The sequence below is a fragment of the Macaca thibetana genome, chromosome 20, assembly GCF_024542745.1.
Source record: "Macaca thibetana thibetana isolate TM-01 chromosome 20, ASM2454274v1, whole genome shotgun sequence".
In the NCBI taxonomy this organism is placed as follows: Eukaryota; Metazoa; Chordata; class Mammalia; order Primates; family Cercopithecidae; genus Macaca; species Macaca thibetana.
In genome coordinates this window covers 65,831,051-65,854,789 of record NC_065597.1, presented here as the reverse complement: position 1 = coordinate 65,854,789, position 23,739 = coordinate 65,831,051, and the positions used below count along the sequence as shown (strand labels likewise).

The 23,739-nt window shown below is 41.3% G+C and overlaps 1 protein-coding gene across 2 annotated transcripts in view; it reads right to left on the bottom strand.

Annotated features, from left to right (window-relative positions):
* Positions 1 to 23,739, bottom strand: part of GRIN2A (glutamate ionotropic receptor NMDA type subunit 2A) — a 421,161-nt gene that overhangs the window by 106,035 nt on the left and 291,387 nt on the right. For both annotated transcript variants that reach the window (XM_050774166.1, XM_050774165.1), the window contains one exon: positions 22,851 to 22,965. In XM_050774166.1, the coding sequence (XP_050630123.1) occupies positions 22,851 to 22,965 (115 nt within the window). The remainder of the gene's footprint in view (positions 1 to 22,850; positions 22,966 to 23,739) is intronic.

Here is a 23,739-nt window from a genome sequence, read left to right as displayed (position 1 = left end):
AAGTGGTGGGATTACGGGCATAAGCCACTGTGCCTAGCCCAAACCATCACTGTGTATCTCTGTGTATCTGGCCCTTCTACTCCCCAGCTTATGGCCTTTTAATGGTTCCCCACTGCAGCTGGAATCAAGTGAAAATGCCTGACCATGGTCTAAGTGACCTGGCCTCTTCCCCAGGCCTTCCTATCCCTCTGCAATCATGACAGCCTCATTTTGACAACCAACTCCTGGTTCCAGTCCTGCCCCACATCAATTCGTGAATCACACAGAACTAATGACAGGCTTCTGAGTACATCGAGCTTTTTTCTCAGTGCCAGGTTTCAACATGCTACTCACCCTGCCTAGAAAACCCCTTCCCACTCTCTGCCTGGCACTCTCCTATGTGTCCTTCAGAACTCAACACATACGGCAGCTGTTCTGGGAAGCAGCCTCCAATCCCATAAAACTGGGCAGTGGCCTCTCCTTCCCCTACCTCACCAGGTGTTGTGAGACCCGCACACTCATCTGTCTGCGCTAGCGGACTCGTTGAGGGTGGGACTGTGTTCTGTTTGCCTTTGTGTCCCTTGCACCCAGCCCAGGGCTGCTTACATAATGGATGCACAAATACCTATTAAACGAACAAGTTAGCCAGGAGTGGTGGCTCACATATGTAATCTCAGCACTTTGAAGGCGAGGCAGGAGGTTCAATTGAGACCAGGAGTTTGAGACCAGCCTGGGCAACATGGCAAAACTCTGTCTCTACTAAAAATACAAAAATTAGCTTAGTGTGGTGGTACATGCCTACAATCTCAGTTACTCGGGAGGCTGAGGCATGAGAATCGCTTGAACCCAGGAGGCAGAGGTTGCAATGAGCCCAGATTGCACCAATGCACTCCAGCCTGGGCAACAGAGCAAGACTCTGTCTCTAAATAAATAAATAAAACAGGCAAGTTAACACACAGAGGTACCAATATGACCACCATAACTATGATCTTCCTGCAGTCAATTATCAACTTTAATGATCTCTTCTGGTAATAGGCCCTGAAAATGATGTGGATTTTGAAGTCAGCCACATCTGGACCTGAATTCCCAGCTCTTCTGCTTACCAGCTATGTGAACTTGACTAACTTTACTTCTTGGACACCAGTTTCCTCATATGTAATGTGGGCATAATAGGAGTAATCACATGATATTATTCTCATGGAAATAAATAAAGTAGTAACTGCAAGGCACTTGTTGAACTATCTGTCACATAGTCCCTACTCAACCAGGATTAGGTGTTTTATTATATACGGGGATCTTAGAAGGATGACATTAACTCATGTTTGTGAACCAGCAATCAGATGTCTGGCCCACCAAAGGTATTTAGTCAAGGTTCCTTCTCACCTGCGATGTGCATGTTCTTGTAAGTTGAGTGGAGGACACTGGCACAACTCCAGAACAGGCAAGAGCAAGGCATTGCTTTTACCAAAATTCCAGGCCCAGGGCTTGCATGCCAAAATGACACTAAGGAAATGTATTTGGATTTTCCTCCCCTGCTCTAAGAGGAGACAGAGCTGCTTTTCACTTACTGCTCTCTATTTTGGATAGAAATAACATCATCTGTTAATATAATTCTGTGCACAGAGAAGAAGGCCCTGCCAAAAGCCACTGGGTGTTATTTTCACTCTACCAATAAATCCAAAGGCCTGGCAATTATTTTTAATTCCATTTGCTAGTTTGAGGTTCTGCATGATTAACGCATACCATTAATTTCATAACTATAAATGTAACCCAAGCTTTCTTGGATCCTTGTGTCAAACGGTGTGATCTTATGCATACACTTGCTAGTGTTCACCTGGCTAAGAAGCTGTATTGGGGAAAAAAATGAAAAGACATAGAAAAAAAAGATGGAAATTTCAGATAATAGACACACTGGAAAACGCATCCTAGCCAGAAAGCTGTGTGTCATTATGTGGATAATAATACAAAAGTCCTAGAGTTAATATAGCTCTTTATGGGCTACAAGTTGCTGGTTATTTTCTCATTTCACTTGACCATCACAACAGAGTCATATACAGATGAAAGAGATATTATTACAATTTTGCAGAGTGGTAAACTGATGCTCCTTCAAATAACTATATTTTTCTTTTTTTTTTTTTTTTGTAGAGATGGAGTCTTGCTCTGTTGCCCAGGCTGAAGTGCAGTGGCGTGATCTCAACTCACTGCAACCTCCACTTCCTGGGTTCAAGCGATTCTTCTGCCTTAGCCTCCCAAGTAGCTGGGACTACAGGTGCACACTGCCATGCCTGGCTAATTTTTTGTATTTCAGTAGCTATAAGGTTTCACCGTGTTGCCCAGGTTGGTCTCAAACTCCTGAGCTCAGGCAATTCACCCACCTCGGCCTCCCAAAGTGCTAGGATTACAGGCGTGAGCTACTGCGCCTGGCTCAAGTAACTTTCAAATTTAAGGACTATTGTCATGTCTCTTTCCCAATGTCATTTTGGCCTCTGGGCTCTGGACTCCTCTATTTTCTCCCAATCAATCTGCTCATTCGTGACTCTCCATTTCTTCCCTATTACAGCCCAGATCTCTTTATCACAGCAACATATTTCCTGCCGTGCCCACAATTTTCCTGCTCCCATTTTGTCCTCCTGTCACACCCACCTGGCCCCACCCTCCCCCCAACTCTGAGTCAATCTACCACTTCCTCACCTGTCAACCACCAAGCCTCATTCATAAATTGCAGCAAATATGTGAAAGAACCAGAAACAGTTTTCTGGCTCCTGGACGAGGACTTGCTTAACTGTATGTGTTGCAATATATTCATACATATGCAGGACTTAAAGAACTCCTTGAAGAGGCTTGTCTCTAAAACTTTGGACCCAGGTCCTTTGAGAAAAGAGAATGCTGTCAATAGACTTTTAGAAATCCACTGAAAATGAGAAAAAAAAAAAAAGGTAAAACAACCCTAATAGTGCCATTTAAAAGTCTAGAAGTCTACAGTCTAGATCGCACTTTGTATATACATAATAGTTCCTGTTTATTAAGATCTTTCTAGCCATGTTCCGGGTCTCATGCTAGATACTTGGCATGTATATCATTTATGATGCCTCTGAGCTATGAAGTGGCTGGGTGACCATGTTCCAATTAATTCACTTCTCTGGTCCTCATTTTTCTCATCTATAAAATAATACGTACCATTTGGGGTTGCAGTGAACATAAAATGTGGTAGTGTACATAATGTGGTTGGCTCAGGACCTGTGATGGAGTCAGAGTTTAAAAACTATTAGGCTTTTTTTTTTTTTTTTTTTTTTGGAATGACATAGGAAAACTAAGCTCCATTTGTTTCCCACTTAAATTCTCCATCTCCCACAACATGGCATGATTTCACCTGCATTGTAGAATTTTATTGAAGAAAGTAGCAGAAGTCAGCAGTCAAAGCATGGGCTTCGGAGTCAGACAAATGGGGTTCAGAATACGGTTCAGGTTAGCGGAAATTAACTTGTTTTCTGTTCCTTAGATTTCTCATTTATAAAACAGGGGCAATAATAGTACCAATATCATCAGGATTTTGTGTGAGTTAAGAGAGATCGTGCATCTAAAGTTCTGACTTACAAAATGCATTTAATAAATGGTGGCGTTAATATCCTCACAGGAACCCCAAGGGGTGGGTATTATCATTAGCTCCATGTTGCTGTTGGAAACAAAGAATGATGGATTTCCAGAGTTAGCTTGAGTCTCACAACTCTTACCCTTGGCCAGACTCAACAGCATAAATGTTGATCAAACTCACTCTCTACCCCAAGATAGCTCAGCTCCCCTAACCGGTGCCATGCTCAGTGAAACAGGGGAGGAAGGCACCAGCCCATTTCTCCTGACCACGATGCTGTTCTCTCTTTGTCTGCATAGACCAGTCACTTTATCTCTTGGCACTGACTTTGTATTTTGGGCTTCTGATCAGACCATGTGTTTCCAGCTTCTGTCCGCACTGATTTATAGTATGACTTGATAGATGTCCCATCTGTAATTTTTGAATCCTCATCCGTTTTCAATGAGATGACAATGCCTCAATGCAAATCCTCCAAGTCATTTTGGTAACGAAACTCAAATCTCTGGATAAAGAAAATGTGGTATATATACACAATGGAATACTATTTAGCCATAAAAAAGAATCCAATCACGTCTTTTGCAGCAACATGGATGGAACTGGAGACCACAATCATAAGTGAAGCAACTCAGACACAGAAAGACAAATACTAGGCCAGACTAGCTCATGCTTTTAATCCCAGCACTTAAAGAGGCCAAGTGGAGAGGTGGGGGAATCACTTGAGCCCAGGAGTTTGAGACCAGCCTGAGTAACATGGCAAAACCCTATCTCTACAAAAACAAAACAAAACAAAAACAGAAAAACTAGCCAGGCATGGTGGCACATGCCTATAGTCCCAGCTACTTGTGGGGCTGAAGTGGGAAGATCACTTGAGCCCCAGAGTTTGAGGCTGCAGTGAGCCGTGATTGCACCACTATACTCCAGCCTGGGCAACAAAGCAAGACCCTGTGTCAGGGGTTAAAAAAAAAGAATGAATGAAAGAAAAAGCAATAAGGATAAATACTGCATGTTCTCACTTGTAAGCGGGAGCTAAATAATGCATACACTTAGATACAGAATGTGTAATGATAGACAGTGGAGACTCAGAAAGGCAAGTGGGTGTGAGGGAGGAGGCTGAGGGAAGAGGCTGATGAAAGGCTACTTAATGGATACAATGTATGTTATTTGTGAGATGGATACTCAAAAAGCCCTGACATCACTACTACACAATCTATGCATGTAACAAAATTACACTTGTACCCCATACATTTAAACAAAACAAACAAACAAACAAAAAAAGCATCCAAATCTTGCTGTGTTGATTCAAGTTACCAACTTGAATGCCAAAAGTGGAGTGAGACTGGGTGCAGTGGCTCATGCCTGTAATCCCAGCACTTTGGGAGGCTGAGGCAGGAGAACCCCTTGAGCTCGGGAGTTTGAGACCAGCCTGAGAAACAAAGTGAGACCCCCCCATCTCTAAACAACAATAACAACAACAACAACAAACAAACAAACAAACAGAAAAGAAACATCTGTGGAATCTTTCTTGGTCTTAGAGAAAACAAAGCAAAACAAAAAAGTGGAGTGAGATGTTTACAATTCTTGCAGAAGAAGGTTGAACAAGTCTCTTCTCTGAATCTCAGTCTCTTCACCTGGTAAAAGCAGCTAAATGTTTCTGCTTTCCCTGTATACAGCATGGATGCCAGGATCTGATACCCAAAACTAATTGTTGCCCCCCTTTCCTATGTTAGATCGGCCTGTCCTAGTTTCTTCAAACACACTTTAATTGTGGAAGGAAAAAATATGTCATCAGCTATAATCTGCGAGATCACATAGAGGCCAGCAGGGTGGGCATCAATAGGAATTAGGGTTCTTTTGATTCAAATTTGATTGTTTCAATTTTAAAGTTAAAGACAACATAAGTGAGAGGCCATTGGTTTCTTTGAGTCATTCTACAACTCCCTTCAAGGGGGTAAGAGTTGACTCCCCTGTTTTTCCCCAACTTTAGATTTTTTTCTCATGGGCATTTCCGACGGAATCTTTCTTCACATCCAGGGAAATCAAGATGGCTCAGCCTCTACTCTTCCCATCTCAAACAGGCCCACTCAGTCTTTCTAATTTGCAGAATTATAATTTAAATAGAAGGAATATAGACTCCAGGAATATGATTTTGATGAGTTTTAAAGCACGTTTTCAAAAGACAATGGCTAGATAACTAACCATATGGTGGAGTAATAAGGAATAAAGGAACAGTTTACTGCAGGGGTGGGGACCGATTTACATCTTCAGATGTGCAGAGGAATGCTGATTCGTTTTGCACAAAGATGCAAGAGACTGATTAGGAGGCAGATTTGCATACAGCTCAGCGGGATGCTCTGAGCCGAGCTCAGAAAGAGACATGTGGTTCAGCGGGGAATCTTGTACCTGTAATAGTCCTTCTTGCCAACGCTGGGGGCACATCAATTGTGCAGGGATGGGGGGACCCCCAACAGGAGTTTTCCTAATTAAAGCACTGACAGCGTTCACTACTGATATACAAATAACACCCATCTCTACCATAAGGTACTGTAGAAACAAAATGGACTTTGCATTCTGGCAGACTTAAGCTAGAATCTAGACTTTGCCATATACTTGTTTTGTAACCTTGGGCAAATCAGCAATCATCTTAGAGCCTCACTGTCTTCATATGTAACTGGAGGGAGGGGGAAGGAGTGATCGTACTCATCTTGAATGTCTGTTAAAAGAGGATCAAGGCTGGGCGCGGTAGCTCATGCCTGTAATCCCAGCACTTCAGGAGGCCAAGGCAGGCAGATTGCCTGGGCCCAGGTGTTTGAGACCAGTCTAGGCAATCTGGCAAAACCATGTCTCTACAACACAAACAAAAAAATTTAGGCAGGTGTGGTGGCACACACCTGTAGTCCCAGCTACTTGAGGGGCAGAGGCCAGATTATTGCTCAAGTCAAGGAAGTCAAGGCCTGCAGTGAGCCACTCCAGGGAGTGCAGTGGCATGAACATGGCTCACTGAAGCCCTGACCTACTGGGCTCAAGCAATTATCTGGCCTCAGCCCCCACAAGTAGCTGGGACTACAAGTGGCTCCTCACTGCAGCCTCCCATCTCTTACAAAAGTGTTTGTGGGGGAATCAAAGTAGTGAATCTATAGCCCATAGGCCACAATTATCATCATCATTTTTTTTTTATAAAATATGGATAATTATCTCAAGGTACAAGGTCTTAAGAGTCTAGAAAGCACATTAAATCCTCCACAGCTTAGAGATCAATGCTGAGAATATGCAACCTCTTTTTATCTCTATTTCTCCCCCTGTTCCAAGCCAGGTTCCGATGCCAAGAAAAACAGGGTGGTGGAATGGGAAGCTTCTGCTGCCAATGGCACAGATGAGGAAACCAAACTGTAGCTACAGAGGCAGCCTGACAGAGCCACTTGTAGCCAGAAGCAGATTGCTGGGGGCAGCACCTCCCTGTTCTGTCCCTTTTCTTAGGGACAGATGTCCTTCTTGTCTGTTCCATCAGCAGGCAAATGGGGAAATAATAGAACACAGACAATGGAAAGAAAATGAGAAACAGGTCCAGACAGCAGCCACTGAGCTCTGGTAATTGTGGATGGGGTAGGGGGAAAAAATCTAGCTGCTGCTATCAGATGCAATGAGAAATAAAGAAAAATAATGTTTGTGGTTCAGTTACTAGAATGGATCAGATGACTGTCACCCTTTGGATAACTCTTCTTTATCCTTTAGGAGTTGGGTCCTAGCTTAGGTCTTTCAGGAAGTCTTTTCACCTCCCCAGTGCCCAGGCTGGAGTAGTTGTCACAGTGTGCCATGTGCACCTCTCCTGTTCCCGCTCATTTCACAATGCCCTAACTAGCAGTGCATTTCCCTGTCTCTCCCAATACGTTATAAGTTCCCTGTTGGTAGAAGAGCTGAGGCAGGACTAGCTTGTCTGTCACAATGTAAAAGAGTCTTGGAACATGTCCTGGGGCCAGGGTCTAAACCCCCTCGTGGCCTTTGGAACACCAAGCTCTGTGCCAAAGGGTGGAAGGCTGCCCTGCTGCACCACAATCTAAGCCCAGGGCATAAAACCCCTCGTGGCTTGGACGCAATCCAAGACTCAGGGCATAAAATCCCTCAGGGCCTCTGGAATGTGCACAGACTTGCTGGCTCCTTGCTTCTTACTCTCCCAGGCTCGTAAATATGTTCTCCATTACTTCAGGTAGCAGAGCATATTACATATGCATCAAAGAAAATGCTAAACTGTCACAGCTACGCTTGATGCACTGCTACCTTTCTACCCCTACATCCTCACATCCTCACCTGTTTACCCCCACATCTGCATGTCCTCACCACCTGCTTCTTTGTTTCATCACCAATAAATACTATGGGCTTCCAGAGCTCAGGGTCTTCACAGCCTCCATACTAGCATTGGCCCCTGGATCCACCTTATGTACTCTTAACCTGTCTTTTCTCATTCCTTTGACTCCGCTGGACTTCGTAGCCCCCATGTCCTGGTGTTGGGTCTGATCACCCCAACATTCCCTAAAATCCCAGGGATATTTTATTAGTCATCTCTACTTCATTTGTACCTACCACAGGCCTGGCACTGAGTCAGTAATCAGTGAACGCTTGGTAAACAGATCAATAGTGGGTAAGTGGGTGGGTTCAAGAATGAATGGATGACCATATGGCTGGATGAATTACAGTTGGTCTGATGGGTTGATGAATTGATGGATGGTTTATCAGATGATTAATTTTTGGATGACTAGCTGGGTGGATGGGTGGATAAATGGATGGGAAAATGGTTCAATCCCATCAGAGACAGTCATAGTTTATAGTTACTTTGTCCTAAAGAATAAGAGTTAAGTCCACACAAGAGCCTAGGTATCTTCATGCCCCCAACTTCCACTCAACCTCCAAGGCAGATACTATCCCTACAAATCTCCAGATCCTATATGAAAATTTCCATCATTCATCCTAGGAACTGTGCAAAGTACTGGAATAAGCACCAAACCTGGAGATTCACAAGACCTAAATTTGAATCTTTTCTCAGTTATTAACTTTTTAAAAATCATAGAATATCTGTAAGTTTGCATGAGTCAAATATGAAATCAGAGACTCACTTCATAGGGTAATTATGTGGCTAAAGTGAAACAATAAGTACAAAAGGGCATACTGTAAGGTTTGGTATAGAATAGGTGCTCAACAAATGCTTACTATTTATTTACATCATATTCAGACAATTACTAAAGTGGATCCCCTTCCTCTACTTGCTTTCAAACTTGTTTTAGAAATATTTTATTTTTCCCCAAATGGAAGCTCACTTTGAACCTCAACATATCAATCAGATGAAGCTTTGCCATCTCCAGTTGAAGCTGGGTCTTACCTCGTAAGCCCCCCACCCACCCAGAGATCCTGGTGGCACTCAAGGTTCTGAAAGGAATCAGCATTCCAGGGAATATAGTTAGAAAAGAAAATTTGTCTTAAAGTTCACTGTTTCTTTGTTCTGTCACTCTCCCTCATCTCCTCTTCCCCCTTCTCTCTCCCCCTTCCTCTCCCCAACTCCATCTTCCTCTCTCTCTCTCTCTCTCTCTCTCTCTCTCTCTCTCTCTCGGTCTCTCCCCTTCTCCCACTCTCTCTTCCCCCTCTCCAACCCCTCTCTATTTATTCCCCTCCCTTTCCCACCTCTCTGCCTCTCCCTCCCTTCCTCTCCCTCTCCCCTCTTTTCTCCTCCTCCCTCTCTCACTCTCCCCCTTACTCTTTCCTCCTCTTTCCCTCTCCCCCATTCCCCCTCCGTGTCCTGCTATCCCTTCCTACCCTCTCCCTGCCTCCCTCTCCCCCGCACTCCTCCCCACTCTCTCTCTCCCACTTTCCTTGCTTCCTCAGGGCTTTGTGTTCCTCTACAACACAGATGAGCAGATAACCCTGTCAGAAAATCAAAATGGTTTTTGTCGGTCTACTCAGGAGTTTCTAGAAATACTTCTGAGAGGCTCTTTGAATAATTTACTCATCTGAGATCATTTAAATAATCTATTCACTCATTTTCATAATTGATGGCAATGGAAAACTAGCAAGGGTGCAGCTTTTGTCTTACATTTATACCACCTGTCAGCTTAATCATGCTCCCATCACCCTCAGAGAGATCCTTAACAATTTGGGGTTGTGACTGGGGTGGAGATGGATATTCCATATGACCAAATATTTGACTTTGGCTCTATTGAAATACTGCTTGAGCTGAAGTCCTGCCTTTACCACTGTATGACCTTGGACAAGTCATTCAACCCATGTTGCTTCCAATTTATCTCCTATAACATGAGAATAGAAATAATTATAGTTGGAACTGGCATCTATGTGTCAGTGTTCTAAGCACCTGATATATTACCGTGTTTAATTATCCTAAAAACCTAGGAGGTAAGTACTATTATTGCCTCCCTTTTAGATATGAGAAAATACAGAGAATGTTGGGAGACTGATTATGAGACAAGATTATGCATTGAAAACACTCTGCATGGTGTCTGACACATAGTGGGAGCTCAACTAATGGTAGCTGCTGCCCTCATGATCATCCCATCCATCAAGAACATCACCATCATCACCATCATCAATCATCATCGCCATCATCATCAATCATCTTTATCATTAGTATCCCTGTCAACGTATATTCCCGTAGAGATGTCTTTTCTAGGAACTGCATTTTTTTTGGTTTTAACTTCTCAAATCTGAAACTTTCAGCAGAATGTTGCTCCGCAGGAGAGCGCCTGTTCAACTGCTGTTCTTTTTGGAGTTGGGTTACAACTGCAACAACAACAACAACAACAAAAGAACCAGTGCAAGTCAGACACACACACACACACGCACACACACACACACACACACGCACACATGCTTTAGGAGATGGCATCACTTATTTCAGTTGAATGTGTTAATTTGCTAGAGATCTACTATATTTTCCTCACTGTGACCTAACATATTGTACTGTGTGAGTATTTAAAATAGTCACTATGCGTGACTCTAGGGAAGTCAGATGATTATTTTATTTATATTCACCTTTGCTAAATCCTGATGCACGGATAATTTTAAATGTTTTGTAATGGCTCAATTTTCCCTCTCTATGGCTCACATTATTTAAGAAACTTAATGATCATTATATAAGGAAACAAATTAAATTCCACACAGACTCTGCTAAGGTTGATATTACCAAATCCATTTTATAAAAAGGAACTTGCCTTTAAATATGGATTTGGGAGAAGAAAAGAAAAGAAGAGAGGAAAGGAAGGAGGATGACAGCGAAGGGTGGGAGATGAACAATGTTATTTACAGGCATAGCAAAGCTCTTCTAGAAATACCTAATCTGAATATACCTAATTAGAGACTTACACCTAAAAAAAATTTCTTTTAATCTATCTAATTCCCCTCTGTCATGCATCTCCTGGAGAATCAGTGCAGCCAATGCCATGACTTTCGGTTCTGTTTCTGAAATTTCTCTCAGATTCCGTGGCCACTATTCCTCCCCACATCTCTATTCCCTGTAGCCCAAGCCACTTAAATATGCCCTTAGAAAATTTCCCAGATTCTTGACAATCACCATTTTCCTTTTAAAGAAGCAGTGTAGTTCATGTTTAAGAGTGCAGATGATTGGGTTCCAAATCCTGGCTTTGAAAGTTACTAGCTCTGTGACTCTGAGCGAGTTACTGAATTTCTCTGAGCTTCATTCCCTCCATTTACAAAAGAGGGTAATAGTTGTATCTGTATTACAGTCCTGATATGAGGATTAGATGTATGCTTAGCACCTAATAAATGTTAAACAAATGTGAGTGATTATTATTTTTTTATGTTGTTCTCTCATCTCATGCTCTTCAAAAGTGCCCTGAAGATTACTGAATTAAGTGCCATAACCTATCATTCAAATTCTAGCATAGTCCTTTACCCCCATAAAGTTTCCTTCAAAAGATTTGTACTAGTCTTCTATTGCTGTGTAGCAAATTGCCTCAAAGTTAGCCATTTGAAACAACACCTATTTATGATCTCACAGTTCTGCAGATCAGAAGTCCTAGCGGGCTCAGCTAGGTTTTGCCTCTGGGTGTCACAAGGCCAAAAACATGGCCCTACCCAGGCTGGGCTCATATATGGAGGATCTGGGAAGAATCCACTTCCAAGCTCGCTCAGATTGTTGGGCAAGCTCAGCTCCTTGGGGTTATATGTCTGAGGTCAGCTAGCGACTGATCTCAGTGCCCAGAGGCTCTTGCATTTCTTATCATGGAGCCCCCTCCATCCTCAATTGTAGAAATCAGACTAAGCCTTCTCACACTCCAAATTTCTTTCTGCAACTATTAGGCTTATGCAAGTGTAACTGCAGTTTTCACTATTTTTTTTTTTAAATAGCAAAACCCATGATTACTTTTGCACCAACCTAATAGCTGCACAAAACATTCTATTTTTAAAGGGCTCATGTGATTGGGTGAGGCCCACCCCAATAATCTCCCTTTTGAGTAACTCGAAGTCAACTGAGAAGTCCTTTCTGCCATGTGGCCTAATAAAACCACAGGAGTGACAGCTCATCATATCACATACTCCCAGAGGAGAGGCTTAGAAAAGGCCGAGTGTCATTGGAGACCATTCTTAGAATTCTGCATACCACACAGCTATGTTTCAATCACATTGAACTCTTCTCCAGATGGGCCTTGGGCACTCTTGCCTCTGAACCTGACTTTCAATCTTCCCACGTATGTGTGAGAAGACATGGAATGGCCTTCTCACACATATTCAGAAATCCAAATCTTGCTTATTCTCTGAGACCTTGTTCAAACGAGAAGTCCTCCATACAAACGCCCTTGATTCTTCTGCCTCCCTATAACATCTCTCTTCTCTAAATACCCTGGAGTTTCCAGAACATCTTTATGGCACTTCACATGTTCTCCTGCAGTTATGAGCATCTCTTAGGGCTCTGTTAGACTCTAAAACCAGATGTTTTATCTGCTTTGCAACCCTCAGATATGACTTGCACATAGTGGGTGCTCAGAAATTTTCTTTGATCAAATAAGTGTGTGAATAAATATGGATTATATAGCAACCTAAGTTCTATTATCTCTGTTGATGGGACAAAATGTTAACAAAAAATCATTTAATAACAATATTTATTGAGAAAAATCTAGATAACATGTACTGACCTACATCTATAAACAGCGTTTTATTTTGCCTTGTTATTCTCTCATTTACCACAAATTATTCAAGATGCAACAAGACTCCAAATTCCTTCTTTCTTTTCCCTCTATAGTTTTGCCTAAGCACTGCTACTGAGCCATGTGTTCCAAAGGAAGAAAGAGGCACAAAAGCTAAGAAGCAAGAATCTTGATAACAGGATGACCTAGATAAAAGCATTTCAGGGTTACAGAGAGTAAGTCCATGCCCTAAAGCAGTAGCTTTACATCTTTAATGGGCATGAGAATCACTAGGGAGGCTTAAAAAAAACATGCAGATTCAGAATCAGAAATGCTGAATCCATAGATTTGAGGCAGGGCTAAGGCCTTTACATTTTTCCCAAGGTGATTCTAATCTAGGTAGCCCAAGGAACCACAGGTATAACATGACCACACTGAAAGATGCTCCTCATTTGGGGAAGTTAACAGGGAAAAGGGCCTTTCCATTCATTCTATAAATACTTATTGAGCCTCTGCTATTGACAGAGATACAATAGTAAAGGAGAAATTGAAAACACACTATGAGCTCTCAGTGCTAGCCGTGGTCAGAATTCATGGCTTTACCAATGGGTTGCTATTGTCTTTCTAAGCAAAGAGTCGTAATGTTTCTGCCTGCTGGTAGAATGTGTCACAATGCACTTCAATTTTAGCAATCCACATAATCATTCTATCAATTGTCATTTACAGGATGTCCTCACAACTACAATTTTTCCTCATGATTTCTTTTACATAATCTTCACTGGAATGTGTGCGCAGAAGTCAAGAACCATGTTTGCAAAAATACTTCCATCCTTTGGCTGGATGAACTTTTTTGAAGACTGCTGATATCTCATACACACACACAAACACAGGGGCAAACTCACACTAATAACCTGCATGTTTTATTGAGATCTTGACACTCACTGGGCCCTTCTAGGCTAAATGTAGTAGTAGTGATGGGAAAGTTAAAACACAATAATTTAGATAGGAGGGAGCTATGGCATTCTATAATTACAAATCACATCATGTAATAACTGCACTCCATGTATCACCATGCCTCACTAGACCTGATAGCACATTGATATGCCACAGTCAGAACCACAGACTCAAGAGAGTAATCATAGCTTTTGTAAGATCTCCTTGATCTCCTTGATCATATCTGTACTAGGAATCCTATAACTGGAATCTACTTTATTTCACACAAGACACAACATACAGGGTGCATCTCCTCCCTTAATGAGACAGATTGGAAGATGAAACTACTGTAGACCAAAAAATAGAAGGGGCCGGGTGCAGTGCCTCATGCCTGTAATCCCAGCACTCTGGGAAGTCAAGATGGGAGGATTGTTTGAGGTTAGGAGATTGAGACCAACCTGGGCAGCATAGCGAGACCTTGTGTCTGCAAAAAAAATAAAAATTAGCCAGGCAAGGTGGTGTGCACTTGTGTCCCCAGCTACTTGGGAGGGTGAGGCAGGAAGACCCCTTAAGCCCAGGAATTTGAGGCTGTAGTGAGGTGTGATTGTGCCTGCACTCCAGCCTGGTAATAGAGTGAGACCATGTCTCTAAAAAAAATTAAAAATTACAAGGTCTGGGAGATGCAATAAATGCCTATACCCTGAGTTCTCATTAGCTGGGTTCAGGCCGAATCTACTGCCTCCAGTGAGAGGAAAGGAAGCAGACACCTTTCTAAGGGTAGGAGGAACTCCCTAAATTTCTCCTCTAGAATACCTCCTCCCCACTGCCAGTTGTTCCACATGATGTAGTGGTGGCGAACACAGCCTTTGGGGTCAGGCATACCTCCACTTACATCCTTCTACCATCACACACCAGCTGGGGGATCTGAAGCTGGTCACTAGCTTCTCTGAACCAGAATTTCCATCTCTGAAGCAGGGAGAAGAATACCTACTTTAGAAGAGCCATTAAATGAATACCTACTGAGATGACTAAATGAGATCATGAATGTAAAATTCTCAGCATAGTTATTGATACAGAGTAGCTCTTAATAAATGGTGGCTGAAGTCGTCGATACCAACAGATCATAGAGGGGTCCATTTGTGCACTAGGCCCAAACCCTTGTGGTGAAGCTGAAAAAACACAGACGAAAGGAACAGACCTTCCCCTGTTGGGGCTTCTAGTCTAAGCGAAGATGAATAGGCAAACAATGCCAAAGCAAGCTGTTAACACTCTTACGAGTTAGTATACAGGTCTACAGAAATGAAGTGGAAAAGGGCAGACCCACTTTGAGCTATTCAGATATAGAATCAATGGAAAGGGTGTCCTTGACAAAGAGGAAAAATGTTTGAAGGGGCAGGAACATCAGGAGCAAGTGACAGCTGAATACTAGGGCTTGGGGAATAAGAAGACAGCTTTCTGAGTTGGGGCACGGGCGAATAAGCATATTCGTGGGAGGAAGATGATGAGTTTGGCTTTGGACAAGATGATATTGGGTGTCTGTGGGTCAGCCACATGGGGTGCTGTAGGCAAGTCTGGAGGTCATGAGACAGATCTGGGCTGGAGGGAGAGATCTGGTCATGTTTCTGTGCAAAATGCACCTGAAACCAAATGTAAACAGAGTGATGAAAACAAAAAGAAAAACAGACCCATCAGAGCGAGAACAGGACATTTCCTTCAGGAAGACACAAGGAAGGGTCTCCCTTATGTCTTCTTGAACATCGGTATCATCTTTAATTAGATCTTCTCTGGGGAATAAAATGCTTGTTTTACTTTAATATTTATGTGTTTTGTCCTATTTATATTTGAAGTCAAAACTTCAAAAATATTTATATATCTCTTTCTCAATATATATCTCTTTTAAAGTTAGTCTGGGATACACTAATTAGTTCAATCTAGCTTTTCCACAGTGTACAAATATATCAAAACATCATGTGCAGTAAAATTATATACAATTTTTATTTGTTAACTTAAACAAATTTTTAAAAGCTAGCCTATATGTGTATATAGGCGTATGCATAAACACACATATATTTTCATTTTAAAGCTATTGTAAGGCTGGGCGCAGTGCCTCATGCCTGTAATCCCAGCACTTTGGGAAGCCAAAGTGGATCACCTGAGGTCAGGGGTTCAAGACCAAACTGGCCAACATGGTGAAACCTCGTCTCTACTAAAAACACAAAAGTTAGCCAGGAGTGGTTACACATGTCTGTAACTCTAGCTACTCAGGACGCTGAGACAGGAGAATTTTTTGAACCCAGGAAGCAGAGTTTGCAGTGAGTCGAGATCGTGCCATTGTACTCCAGCCTGGGTGACAGTATGAGATTCTGCCTCTAAATAAATAAATAAAAAATAAAATAAAATAAAGCTACTGTAACCCTAAAATGGTAAATAGAATTATCCTCAAATCATTTTTTTTCAGGTAGAATAAGTAGTTCAGCCTAGAGAAATCCAATTTATTATTCAAGGCCCAACTCCAATGCCTCTAGCTTTAAAAAGAATTTCTCTAAGTGAGAAATTCTCACTTAGAGAATTTTTTTTTTTTTTTTTTGAGATGGAGTCTTGCTCTGTCAGCCAGGTTGGAGTGCAGTGGTGCGATCTTGGCTCACTGTAAGCTCTGCCTCCTGTGTTCACGCCATTCTCCTGCCTCAGCCTCCCAAGTAGTTGGGACTACAGGTGCCCGCCACCACACCCAGCTAATTTTTGTGTGTGCGTGTATTTTCAGTAGAGATGGGGTTTCATCATGTTAGCCAGGATGGTCTCCATCTCCTGACCTCATGAGCTACCTGCCTCAGTCTCCCAAAGTGCTGGGATTACAGGTGTGAACCACTACACCTGGCTAGAGAATTTCTTGACTGGGCCAAGTTCACCCTTCTCTCTCCTATGTGCTGGGGATTGTCCTACGGCCAGTAGCACTTATATCCAGTTGTCCCAGGGTTGGCTTAATTCTCTATTATGAGCTACTTGAGAAGAGAGATGGTTTCCTATGCATCCTTGTAGCATCCCTGGTACCTAATGATCTGCTGGCCACAAAGCTGACATACACAGGGCATTGGTTGTACTGGCCTAGACTGCTAATTGGCAGGAAGACCCCTTACGCCCAGGAATTTGAGGCTGTAGGGTCTTCTGAGGCTGAGGCTGAGGCATCTAGGGTTTTGTTTTTGAGCATCTCTGGGAAGTCTTGGACTCATCAAACTCCAAGGCAGACCAAAATCACTGAAGAAAAAGGGAGAGAGAAAAGGTATGAAAGTCCCGATTTGTAGGAGAAAGCCTGCTCCATCCTGAGTTCTGTGTCTGCAGCACACAGGCAGGCCTGGTGCTCGGCGTCTGTATAATCCACACCAGCCACATACAAAGGCCCAGCAAAAAGCAAGCACCCCTCTAAGGGCTTGTGTTTTCCCAGACACCCTCATTACACGCTGCTGCTTCCAGTGACGCCACTGAGTGACCTCAGAGATGAAAAGAAATTGCCTCCGAGTCCCAGAATAACAGCTCCCTCCTCGGCAGTCCTTCCCCTCTGTTGACCTGCTGTACCAGCGTGTAGTGCTGGGGGGCAGCTTTAAGGATAACATGACTGGTATTTACCTGCTCCACTGGCTTTCTCTTTCTTCGCGACAGAAGCACACAGAGTTATTTCTGAAGCACTAGATCCCCTGAGTGCCAAGAGAATAGAACAACTACAGGCAGCATTTGTGCATTCTAAGCTCAACTCAGCAGCAATTCCCCAAGCTGCCTTTTATGGGAAATTGCTATGTTTCAACAGGAATTTGAAGAAGGGCCCACAAAATATTAAAAGGCATTTTCTGTATTTGGAAATGGAGTGTATCAAGGGCAGCTGTCACCTGCACTGCAGTGGCCTCCTTGTGTACCGGCTCCCTGGAAGATGAGTCAGATTCTAAGGTAGCACAGAAAATTCACAGGTGTGAGCCAAGCCTGCCCCAGGACTGGTTAAAACCAACCAAAGGGAATGATGTGGCGGCTCCAAAAGTGAATCGCAGATTGTGTAACATCAAAAGGTTGAAAACCCTAAAACCCAACAACATAAGGCAGAAAGGCTCCAATTCTCTACCTCCTATGGCTGATTAGAAAAAAACATGAATTGCATTTTGGCTTTACATGTGTAAGAGAAAAGAAAATCAGGATTTGAAATATGGATAAAAGAAAGTAGTGATACAATAAAACACTATAGGCAACAACAACAAAAGCATATTCAAAGTCCCAAATGCATGAAGGAACCCTATATACGTTTATGGAGTTGCAAATCACGTGCATAGTGGGCTACAGGGTATATAAGAGGGAAGAAAGGAGGTTAAAACCAAGGACAGTGAACTAGATGCTAACACTTTCCTTAAGCATGACAGAAGTCCATAGAATCCCAGCCTACTTCATCTCCTCCATATACACACTAGAATCTAAGTTTCTTGAGTACAGAAAATATTTTTTCTCTTGTTTATGATGGACTCCAAACATCAAGAATAGTGCCTGGTACAAAGTAGGCACTTAATAACTATTTGTTGAATGAAAAAATGAATAGACAAACCATGAAGTCAGGGCTTTGGTGGATCAACTGAAGGATCAATAGAAGAGGTGATCAATAAGCAATGCATATTGTTATTATAATTGGTATTCATGTCAGGGGGTTAAATATGAATGCTGTGAAAACTGTTAGCTAATTGTGCTGGGTATCCCAATTTGAAGGATTTAAGGTTTTGTTTTGTTTTGAGACAAAGTCTTGCTCTGTCACCCAGGGTGAAGTGCAGTGGTGCGATTTCAGCTTACTGCAACCTCCACCTCCCAGGTTCAAGTGATTCTCCTGCCTCAGCCTCCCGAGTAGCTGGGATTATAGGCACCATCACCATGCCCGGCTTATTTTTTATATTTTAGTAGATACCTGGTTTCATCATGTTGCCTAGGTTGGTCTTGAACTCCTGAGCTCAGGCAATCTGTCTGCCTTGGCTTCCCAAAATGCTAGGATTACAGGTGTGAGTCACCATACCCAGAACAGATTTAGTTTTTTTTTTTTTAATTAAGCACAATGACATACAACAAAATGAATGGATCTTGTGTCATAATTTAACGCCTTTTGACAAATGTTCAAGATAGGAAATAACTGCCATCACTCCAGAAAATTCCCTGTGCCCTGTCCTGTCAACTGCACTCAACCACAGAAGCAACCACTATTCTGGTATCTAACCCTGTAGGGAAGGTTTGCCTCTCCTTGAACTTTATGTAAATGGAACCACACGATATAATCTTTCATGTCTTTCTTTGGTTCCATATAATGTTTTTCTTTCATCCATGTTGTTGCACATATTACCAGGCCATTCTATTTTATTAATATACCATAATTTGTTCATCCATTTCCTTGTTGATGGACATTTGAATTATTTCTGATGTTTTGCTATAATGAATAAAGTTGCAATAAACATTCTTGTACAAGTATTACTTTTTGGATATATGTTTATCTTTCTTTGGGATAAATAAGTAGGAGTAAAATTGCTGGGTAAGATTTGTGTATGTCTAAATTTATTTTAAAAAAACACACAGTTTCTGGCCAGGAACGTGGCTCACACCTGTGATCTCAGCAGTTTGGGAGGCCAAGGCGGGTGGATCACTTGTCAAGAGTCTAAGACCAGCCTGGTCAACATGTGAAACTCTATCTCTACCAAAAGTATAAAAAATTAGCCGGAGTGGTGGCACACACCTGTAATCCCAGCTACTCGGGGGGCTGAGGTGGAGTCTCGTTCTATTGCCCAGGCTGGAGTGCAGTAGCTCAATCTTGGCTCACTGGAACCTCCATCTCCTGGATTCAAGTGATTCTTGTCCCTCAGCCTCCCAACTAGCTGGGACCACTGGTGCATGCTACCATGCCCAGCTAATTTTTGTATTTTTAGTAGAGATAGGGTTTCACCATATTGGTCAGGCTGGTCTCAAACTCCTGACCTCAGGTGGTCCACCTGCCTTGGCCTCCCAAACTACTGGAATTACAAGCATGAGCCACCATGCCCAGCTCTCTTTTTTATTTTCTAACAATGTCTTTAGATGAGCAAAACTTTTTAATTTTGATGAAGTACAGTTTATCTACTACTGAATAGTTTTTCATATTTGGTTTAAGAAATCTGAGGCTCACAGATCACAAAAATATTCTCCTATATTTTCTTCTAGAAAGTTTATAGTTTTATCTTTTACATTTAAGCCTGCAATCTACTTCAAGTAATTATTTGCGCTTAACGTGAGCAATGGGTCAAGGTTTTTTTTTAATTCCATGTAGATTGCCCGTTAATCCAATACCATTTATTAAAAAGACTTTCCTTTTCCCTGTTGTCATAATCATTCATCAAAAATCATTTGAATGCCCCTATGTGGATCTATTTTCATTATTTCATCATTAAATAAGATATAAGCTTATTTAATATATATACTTTATGCACAGTACCATAACTTAGAATAGAAAAACTTAAAAATTGTCAAATAATCTCATGATATGCATATGTGCATATAATACATATTATATGCATAATATATATAAATAGATATATATTATATATTATAGGTTTTTCATAGATACCCTTTATCAGATTGAGGAATTTACCATCTTTATCATAACTGGATATTGAATTTTGTCAAATGTTTTTTCTGCATCTATTGAAATGACCATATTTCCCCCTTTGCTCTTGTTAATATGGAAAATTAATTTAATTTTTCAATGTTAAACGAATCTTGCATTCCTAAGATAGCTCCCACTTATCCATGGTGTATTATCCTTTTTAAAAAATATTATTAGATTATGATTAGTAACATATTGAAAAACTTTGTATAGAGTGCTGTTATTTCTTTTAAATGTTTGTTATAGTACAAAGCAAAGCCATCTGGGCCAGGAGTTTCTCTATTGTCTTTTTAAAATAGGAAAGTTTTTAGCTATATTTTCAGTTTTTCAGCAAATATGAGCTATTCAGATTGTCAATTCCTACATCTCAGTTGTAGAAAACTGTGTTTCTTCAGAATTTGCCCATTTTATCTATATTGAGCTACTTAGATTGTCAATTCCTTCCTGTCAGTTGTAGAAAATTTTGTTTCTTCAGAATCTGCCCATTTTATCTATATTGTCAAACTTGTTGTCATAAATTTTTCATAATATTATTTTCATCTTTTTAATGCCTGTAGGATCTGTAGTGTGTGTAAGTGATAGTCCGTCTTGCATTTTTAATATTGGCTTATTTGTGTTTTCTCTCTTTTGTGTGATCATTATTGCTAGGGATTATGAATTTTATTAGTCATTTCAAAGAACTAGCTTTTGGCTTTGTTGATTTTTGTCTATGGCTTGTGTTCCACCTTGTTGATTTTTACTCCTGTATTTATTATTTTTTTCTCCTACTTCATTTGTTTACTTTGCTCTTTTCTAACTTCTAAATTTATAAGCTTAAATCATTGACACTGAATTCACGCTTTCCTTTTATATTATAAGCAGTTAAAGCTACGAATTTCTTAGTATGCCTTCAATCTTATTCTTCAAATTTTGATATTTTGTGTTTTCATTATCATTCCGGCCAAAGTATTTTCTAATGTCTTTCTGATTTCTTCTTTGACCTATAGGTGGTTTAGAAGTGTGTTGCCATTTCCAAACATTTGGGGATTTTCTAGATATATTTTTGTTGCTAGTTTTTATTTTAATGCTGTTATGATCAAAGAATGCAGCCTCCATCATTTCAGTTCTTCTAAACACATTGAGACTTTTGTTTTATGCTCCAGAATGTAGTCTACTTTGGTGGATTTCCCATGTGCACTTGAAAGGCTGTGCATTTTACAGCTGTTGGGTGTAGCATGCAAAACTTTCCTAAGCTTCCTCCTCACTGTTCTTTTCTAGGAATCTGTCATTGTCTCCCCAAAGTCAATGCTTTTGTTTGCATAGTATTTCCCCCTGATTTCAGTCAATTACATTATGTCTCCCACAGCACATCCTATATCTTCCTTCCCTCTAGGGTCACTCAGGCCTCCATTTGATGTACTAAGTGACGATAAATTTCAAGATGCTAAAGTAGTTCAGAGGTCATGCAATGATTGTCAAAAACAAAAAAACAAAAAAATAAGATTACAACATAACAACATAGGCTTTCTGATCTCTTTTATTCTAGTCTTTATATGAAATTGTAGCGACTGCCGGGCGCGGTGGCTCACGCCTGTAATCCCAGCACTTTGGGAGGCCGAGGCGGGCGGATCACAAGGTCAGGAGATCGAGACCACGGTGAAACCCCGTCGCTACTAAAAATACAAAAAAATTAGCCGGGCGCGGTGGCGGGCGCCTGTACTCCCAGCTACTCAGGAGGCTGAGGCAGGAGAATGGCGTGAACCCGAGAAGCGGAGCTTGCAGTGAGCCGAGATCGCGCCACTGCACTCCAGCCTGGGCAACAGAGCAAGACTCTGTCTCAAAAAAAAAAAAAAAAAAAAGAAATTGTAGCGACTAACTTAAGCATTTAATTATGGAGGAGGAGGGAGGGCAGCTGGACCAGATATTGTCATTGCATGTGTGAGATCATCTGTAAATTTCCTGTGATGTCTCTCCTCTCTGACCCAGGTCACAACATGTATGGTACGTAAGATGATGACTTTTTTCTTTGCACACTGTTTTTTTTGTATTTTTCAATAGCTAATATACATGTAGTTGAAAATATGCTTTATAAGAAAAATAACCTCCCTCTCTAACTCATGATTTACAGAAGTTATACATTTAAGTTTTTAAAATGAGTTTATTTAAAGCGAAAGACTAAGTACATGAAAATACAGAGGGTTCATTCATATGGCAATGACTATGGCACACAATTAGGAAGTTTAGGCAAACTTGTGTGATCATTGCTATATAGTCAATACTTACTAGTGTAATGCTGCAACCCAAACTTCACTGTCTTTAAATTATCCTAAGTTCAGATCTATCCTACTGGGATTTGAGAACAGACATAGAGAACATCACACAATTACCACAGTTCACCCAGGGAAAGCATTCCAATTGCACCTTAAACATTTAGTCGGCCTTGTTGCAAGAAAGACGTGCTCTCGGCTGTGAGATGGGATCTAGAGCAGCTCAATAGGAAATGCGTGGGAGAAAGAAGCACTGTGAGCCCCTTTATTGCCCATGCTTTCTTCCTTCCCCTGCATTCAGCACACAGAAGGATGCTCACCTTTTCCCATTCCCGGTCTTTGTTCAGCACAATCACCACCAGCCTGGGATGCACCTGGTAGCCTTCCTCAGTGAAGGATAAGTCTTTGCCATCCCATGTAACATTGACCATAAATCTAGAAAGGGGAAGACAGAAAGACAAAATTTTAGGAAATAATTACAGCAATCAAACAATTAAGTAGATGCCACCATTAATGGAATACTGAAAAATTATAAACTTACAAAGCTATATTCATCACAAGAAGCCTCTCTGTAGAAGTATTAATACCCGTGCAACCATTGCTAGTTGACCATGCTTTAATAATTGACTGTAATTAACACGTGGAATGTAAGTTTTTTGTGCTGCCAGATCCATAGACCTATATTCAAATGATCTTCTTACAGGAAGATCTGAAAGCACATTCTATTATACTCTAACAAGCTTCCCTGAAGGAAGCTGCTTGCTCATAAACCACATGGCATTCAGTGTTGAAAAAATGACATTCCATTATTCATTATTTATTCAACTAATATATATTAAGCATTTGCTACATGCCAGGACTCAGCTAGTTGATTCAGGGTAAATAAGAAAATGAACATGATTCCTACCCTCATGAAGTTTAGAGTCTAAGGGGGAGGATAGACATTAATTGATTAATCACAGATTTATGACAAATGCTACAAGGGAGAGGAGAGTATGCTATAAGAAAGTGAAATAGGGGTGAGGCAAGGCTGAGGAAGTGCAGCTTGATCTGAATGATGAGTTGGCATTCATAGGCAAGAAAAGACACAAACCAGCAAAAGAGACAACACGTACAAAGACTCCGTGGTGTGCATATAAGGAACTGAATGCAGACCAGTGAGGCTGAAGCAGAGAAAGACAAGAAAATGTGAGATCAGGCGAGGCTGAG